The following is a 6,940-nucleotide window of genomic DNA, read 5'->3' on the forward strand; positions in this document are numbered from 1 at the left end:
TGTCACGTACAGAGCACAGACGCTCTATGAAATGATCTGAGTGTACGCTGGGTCTCACCGATGTGGAGGAGGCTACATCGGGAGCAGCGGATACAGTAGGCCAAGTTGACGGATGTGCAGGTGGCCCCCTGTCTAATGTGAAAGGTTTGTTTTGGGCTTTGAATGGAGCTGAGGAGGGAGGTGTAGGGCTTCTGGAGTTTGCAGGGAAAGGTGCTGGGTGTGGTGGGGTTAGTGGGGAATGTGGAGAGGATGAGGGAGTCGTGGAGTGAGGGGTCAAAGATAACATGTGCAGTTCTTGCTATCTCTGATGAGGAAACTGGTTGAGCAACTGGAAGTGGGGAATAGGAGTAATGGGCTGAGTAATAAACTCTGGTTCACCGAATGTGACTACTGGTCTGTGGAAAACCTCTGCATTATGGCCTTAGCTATGCACCATAGTCATTATTTGAATTATGAAGGAACAGGAAACAGGGTGTTCAATTTGCTGTTGACACAATCTTAGGCTGTGTTGTGATATGTGTAGATAAGAGCACAAAATTACAACAGAAATCAGTAGCTTGATTAAATTACAATCCACAATAAAGGGATCTCAAGTTAGCACTGGTGCAATCTACCACATTAGGCATAAAAATGTGAAAGGTCAGAAACACCGGGGAATCCAAGTACATAGGTCATTAAAATGTCATGTTAATCTTTATATCCAGAGAAATAGGGTGTAGTAGGGTAAAAGTTTTACTATGGCTAGTACCCCTGGTTAGTCACATTTAGAATACTATGGGCACATTTTGGCACTATACCTTACAAAGCAGTTATTAGTCCTGGAGGGAATGTAACAGATTTACAGAATGACACCTGGGCTTTACGCATTAAATTACAATGACAGAAAGTTGTACTAGCTGGAATTTGAAGAAAGATATTAAGAATGTATGTCGGTAGGGAGGAATTATTATAACTGGTTGATAAACCTCAGACTAGGGGTACAGTCTAAAAACTATAGGACCTTTCAGGAGTGAAATTAAGAACACATGCAAAGTAGAAGTTTAGAACTATTTTCTGCAATGAGAAACTGATGACTAGTTGTGGATTTTACATTTGAATTTGATGTAGTTTTATTAACCAAAGATATTCTGATATCATACTCCAAATAACATTATGGAATCAACAGATTATGGTAGTCAATGCCACATTCTTACAGTTTTCAAAACATCAATATACATCTCAGTACTCTACAATCAATTAAGATTTTTTAAAGTAAAACAGAAAACTGTGGATGCTAGAAATCTGAAATAGAAACAGAAATTGCTGGAGAAACTCAGCACATCTGGTAACATCTGTGGAGAGAAAGCAGTGTTGACGTTTAGAGTCCAGTGATTCTTCTTCAGAACCTTCTTTTAAAGTACAGTCACTATCATATTGTACAAAATACAGCAGCCTCATTCATATAAATAGTAAGTCAAAATGCTAGATAATCTGCTTTGGGCACGTTGATTGAGGGATAAACATTGGTCAGAACACAGGCGATAACTCTCTTGCCCTCAAACAGTGCAGCATTGCGTTGCAATGTGAGCCTTGGTTTCAATGCTCTCACGTTCTTATGGGCAATTAATGTGGACTTATCCACATAATTGCATCCTGATCAGAAATTAACATACTTACTTAATTTCACTGGTACACTTGATGCGAGATTCGGGCGTTGTATACAGCTACACAGTGATCCAGTTACGACTGAACAGGGAGTCACATTCTAACAATCGGCAACACCCCTGGGTTACAAAGTAACAAGCGCCTCGGTGATACGAATTACAACACACAGACCAGGGCAGAATGTTGTTGCAGTCAAGGAATGAATACGATACTAGCAGATCTTCCTGGTAATCCGGGTAAATGATTCAAATCCAAATAATTCTCATCTCGATCAACGCTCGCACGAAGAGCTTCATTAACGCGCCACACCCAACATCGACGCTGCCTTGTCCCGATCCTGGAGGACTCCACTCCTCCTGAGCGTGACATCACAATGGTCACTCTATTCCTCCAGGCTGCGGCAGCGCGGTTATCTCTTGAGCACTGCAGCCCGCCGCTCGACGGACTCTCTTTGGTCGCATTCTAGGTTCCGCCCTCCCCCGCCACGGCGCCTGCGTCGGCTCATCGCGGAGCGGCGATTGGTTGCCGCCCTGCCCCACGTGACGGTTCCCCGGGCCTTGGGGCCCGGCGGCGGCGGCGGCGGCCATTTTGTGAGGAGTCCATTATTTCAAGAGAAGAGCGTGCGCGGCGGCTCCCCTTCTCTGGGCCGGGTGTGTGTACTGTGGCTGCGGGCGGTGAAACTTCACTCCTTACCGGGCTTGCCAAGGAGACTTTCGTGGTGTACTTACAACGCACGCACACGTACGGAATCAGCCCCAGTTGATTTTTAGTTGTGTAGAAGCCAGGAGGTGGTGGCGTGCGCGGGCGGGGCTCCTTGACTCGGCCCTGTCCTTAAAAAAAATTCCCGTCTCCCTTTGATCCGGGCGGCGCAGCGGCTTCCCGGGTTTTTTTTTAATTTCTCCATCTCACCTCCCCCCACCCCAGTCCCACATCACCGCCACACCCGCGCACGCACGCTCGCTCTCTCACTCACTCGGAGCGATGTCGGAGGCCGTGCAGTTCTCCGAGGTGGAGGCCGAGGCTGCCGGCCCAGGCCTGCAGGATCTGGCGGCGGCGGCCGCCGAGGCTGGGGCGCCGACGGCGGGCATGAACGATCCGGCGTTGGAGGCCAAGGCGAGCGACGGCGGCGATGGGCCGGGTGGGATCGCCGAGACGGAAGGGGCCAAGATCGACGCCAGCAAAACGGAAGAGGACGAAGGGTGAGGAGCCGCGGGGCCTTTGTTGTATTTCTTTTCTTGTGTGTAGAGTACGTTCACTTGGATTGCGGTGGCCCCGGCTGAGCAAGGCCCGGGCTGGGGTTGGGGTGGACTGCTCAGTCTCTTTTTTTATTTATAGCCGGGGAGTGGGTGCACGGAGATTCCCAGGCTTCGGCTACCTCCTCTTCCACCCCCCCAAAACCCGGAAAGGCGAGATAACGAAAAAGTAGCAATGTCCTTGAAGCCGTTTTGAACTTAAACCTCAATCGCCCCCCCTCCTTTCTCTTCTTTCCCCAAACGTCCTTCACAGCGGCCAGCAACCCTTCGAGGTGGGTTTTTAATAAGTCCCGCTATTTGTCTTAAATTTACACGAATCGGTGGTGAACTCGTCTTCCGAATGTCGGAAATCTAGAGGTTTTTATTTTGGGTAGCGTCGCGCCTTTTTCTTTTTCTCTGAAACTCCTCTGAGAACCGGTGCTGCTGCTGCCGGAAGGTGATGGTTTTTTTCATTATAAAGCGGCGCCGCATGTGGCGGAGAGGATCGCGGAAAGGGAGGCCCATTGGGCTGGTGGCGGGAGGATGGGGGATGGGTAGGTGGTGTCCGGCATCGCCGCTTTTCCAGCCCTTGCTCTCAGTCCGCCCTCGTCATTCCCTCTTTCCGTATTCGGGGTGCAGTCGGCGCAGGCTGGATGAAAACTGCACCACCTATGACCGTGCAGATTTCCGGTTGAAATTCCTCTCCCATGTGCTCTTTTTTAACCCATGGCTAGGTGCTTTTGACGAGCTTGTTTTACAAGGTAGGAGTGGTTTCACCTTTTGCGTTATTGCATTGTCTTTGACTAATGCCAATTGGCGATGGGAATGTTTTACCTTAATTTTTCTAATTGTTACATCGGTGGAGAGGGTGGTTTTTGACTTCACTAGTCGTAAGATTTCAGCATCTTTCTAAACATAAATTTTGCGACGTTGTGCTTTTTGACGTATAACTTGTGAAGTTACTGTGGTTTTAACTTTGTAGCACTGGCTGCACTGAGCCATTTGATTACTAAGTGATTTTAAAAATGGTACGTCATTGTGGCACTTAAATTTCTTTCACAGCGTTGAATGGTTTTAATGCTTTTTAACTGGCAATATGACCATTTAGACAGTCGTTTTTGAAAATTAACATTCAGGTTGCAGGTATCTATAAATTTCTAGTTAGTCTGGTTACTGGATGCACTTAACATTCCATGTGAATGCTTTCCCAAAATATTCAAACAGCTTTATTATTTCCACAGTTGTGATCTTTAAATCTAGTTTTGAAGACAGCAGCAGAATCTCTCTTTGAGTAGCCCATCCACATTGATCTGATTTTAAAATAAACAAAAGAACTACGGGTGCTGGAAATCAAAAACAAAAACTGAAATTGCTGGCGAAACACAGCAGGTCTGGCAGTATCTGTGGAGAAAAACCAGTCAAGGTTTTGGGTTCACTGACCCTTCCTCAGAACCGTTAGCTATGGAAAAGAGGTGATGGGAACTGCAGATGCTGGAGAGTCCAAGATAACAAAGTGTGAAGCTGTATGAACACAACAGGCCAAGCAGCATCTTAGGAGTGCAAAAGCTGACGTTTCGGGCCTAGACCCTTCAGCAGAGAGGGTCTGAAACATCAGCTTTTGTGCTGCTAAGATGCTGCTTGGCCTGCTGTGTTCATCCAGCTTCACACTTTGTTATCGTAGCTAGGGAAAAGTTGGCTTTTATGCAAAGATAAGGTGTGGGGAGGAACCCAGGGTTGAGAGAAAAGCAGTTGGACAGACAATGGAGTGGATGTTGGTGGGATGGTACTTGAGGACAGGGGTGAACCTGATTGCTATTGGATGGAAGAGAGGTGGTGAGGGCTGAAGTGCGGGGATTGGGTCGGACTTGGCTGAGGGCCCTGTCAACTACAGTACTGGGGATTCCTTGGTTGTGTAAGAAGGTGGGCATTTTGGAGGCCCCCTTGTTAAAGTTGGCATTGTTGGGACAGATAAGATGGAGGATCTAGGAAAATTAAATAGTGCATTTACAGAAAGCATCCTGCCAGATCTGAGCTTTTCCAGTAATCAGTTTTTGTTTCTCCTTTATCTGATGCTTGCCTGTGAAATGTCTAAAATAATCAACAACAGTGTCCTTTTGGTCTGCATGGTGTTTGCATTATGCTGGACTCTGCATTGGGTGATTGGAAACATGCCTGCTTTTTCCCTGTTAATGTCTTTTGAATTGGGTTCTCTCAAATACTGATGTCCCCACTGGTTGAAGAGAAGCTCAACTACCCAAGTGTTTCGATAGAATGAATTGTATGGTTCATAAAGATCAGAAAATACAATGAATGTAATTTAAGTTGTTCCCCTCAAAGGTAGCGGTTAATATTGCATTTTGGGTTCTGTTGCTCAGTCAGAGGGAAATATCAGCCACTGTTTCAAATTCTGACTGTTAGCTTCTGTTAAAGTCTAAGCAAGTGTTTAAAGGCAGGATTGGAATCTGTTGTTGCCAGTCTAAAATTTTGAGGTTTGCATATGAAGATTGGACATCTGGACAATGTACTTGTCCAGCAAGGCATCAATTTTAGAAAGCTATGCCCACTCAATGATTTTTTTCACCCAGTGCTTATATTGGGATCAGCTTGTGGCCAGACCAATTGGGATGCATTTTTTGGCAGAAAAGTGTTCTTTAGAATTGCATTTACACTTTATTTTGCAACTGCAGTTTTCTGGTGTTGCTGCCAAGACTAGGAAGAAAATGTGCCTGTGTAAAATTGGAGATTGCAATAGATAGACCCAGTAAAGATTATGGCAAAGGTTTAATGTTTTGGTTTCTGGTCTGTTATTCAAACTTTGTATGTCTGGCAATGAGAACTTTAGTCTGTTTAATCAAGTGCCCTTGCTTGACTCTTCCTTTTTATTTAATTAAAATTTTTGCTTAGCTTTATAGTCACCGGCGTCATTCAGTTGACATTGTCTCCAGCATAAATGTACACCTGTACCCATGCATATCTCTCTTCCCACTAAATTCAAACATTTGATCTACCAAAATTGTCTTGTAAGGAAGAAAAACTTCATTTGAAAATTTTCTTAGGTCTTTACTCTAGTGTACTGTCCAACCTCTGAATGATTGAGAGGATGTTGTTTCCTAAACTGATCTTGTATGATTGGGTGATTTTGATTGACAGGGATGATGTTTGCTATTTTAGAATTGATTTGAAAGCCCTGACTCAAATAGGGTGCCAGTATAATTGGAGACTTAATTGAGAATTCAAAGCCTCGTAACTGGAGTTCGGTGTCATGGACATTGCCTGACTTATTGATTGTTTTGGAGAAATGTACAGTAAATTTGCAAGGCCCTAATCTATTTAACTAATTGCTTAAGTTTAATGTGCTTGTGCATCTACTGCATTGTTGACTTGAAATAAAATTGCTAATGTGTGTCCACGAATAGCTTTCTGCATGCATTCTTGATGGAGGCGCACCAGGGAAACATGGTTACTGTATGAGGCAGCTTAAAGTTTTGATTTGGCTACTGATGTGTATATATACTTCACTGTTTCTGCAGAAAAATGTTTGTGGGTGGCCTCAGCTGGGATACCACAAAGAAAGATCTGAAGGACTATTTCTCTAAATTTGGAGAGGTGGTAGATTGCACATTAAAGTTGGATCCCATTACAGGGCGTTCAAGAGGATTTGGATTCGTCCTGTTTAAAGAGGCTGACAGTGTGGATAAGGTATTTGATCATAAAACCATGGGCTTAAAAAAAATGGGTTCAGAAGAAATGGCTTAATGAAATAAAGTTTCTCTATTTGTTTGCTTAGAATGATGTCTTGAATATTTTTGTCCTTTTACCATGTAGGTTATGGAACAGAAGGAACATAAATTGAATGGCAAGGTAATTGATCCTAAAAAAGCCAAGGCCATGAAAAAAGAACCCGTAAAGAAGATATTTGTAGGAGGTCTTTCACCTGACACAGCCGAGGACAAGATCAGGGAATATTTTGGAGCTTTTGGGGAAGTACGTAATCTCATCCTGGTGGTTTCATTGTGTGGCATATATGTGATCACTGTTTGGCTAAATGTGTGGCTACTAATTCA

At 44.6% G+C, this 6,940-nt stretch overlaps 1 protein-coding gene across 3 annotated transcripts in view; it reads left to right on the forward strand.

The window, feature by feature from the left end:
* Positions 1-2,208: 2,208 nt before the first annotated feature.
* The window catches only part of hnrnpd (heterogeneous nuclear ribonucleoprotein D), an 8,357-nt gene continuing 3,625 nt past the window's right edge, over positions 2,209-6,940 (forward strand). For 2 of the 3 annotated variants that reach the window (XM_048559596.2, XM_048559508.1), the window contains exons 1-3: positions 2,209-2,843; positions 6,407-6,575; positions 6,702-6,860. In XM_048559596.2, the coding sequence (XP_048415553.1) occupies positions 2,626-2,843; positions 6,407-6,575; positions 6,702-6,860 (546 nt within the window). In that variant the 5' untranslated portion in view covers positions 2,209-2,625. The remainder of the gene's footprint in view (positions 2,844-6,406; positions 6,576-6,701; positions 6,861-6,940) is intronic. The other variant, XM_048559427.2, reaches the window with a different exon arrangement.

Source organism: Stegostoma tigrinum, chromosome 1, assembly GCF_030684315.1.
Source record: "Stegostoma tigrinum isolate sSteTig4 chromosome 1, sSteTig4.hap1, whole genome shotgun sequence".
Lineage (NCBI taxonomy): Eukaryota > Metazoa > Chordata > Chondrichthyes > Orectolobiformes > Stegostomatidae > Stegostoma > Stegostoma tigrinum.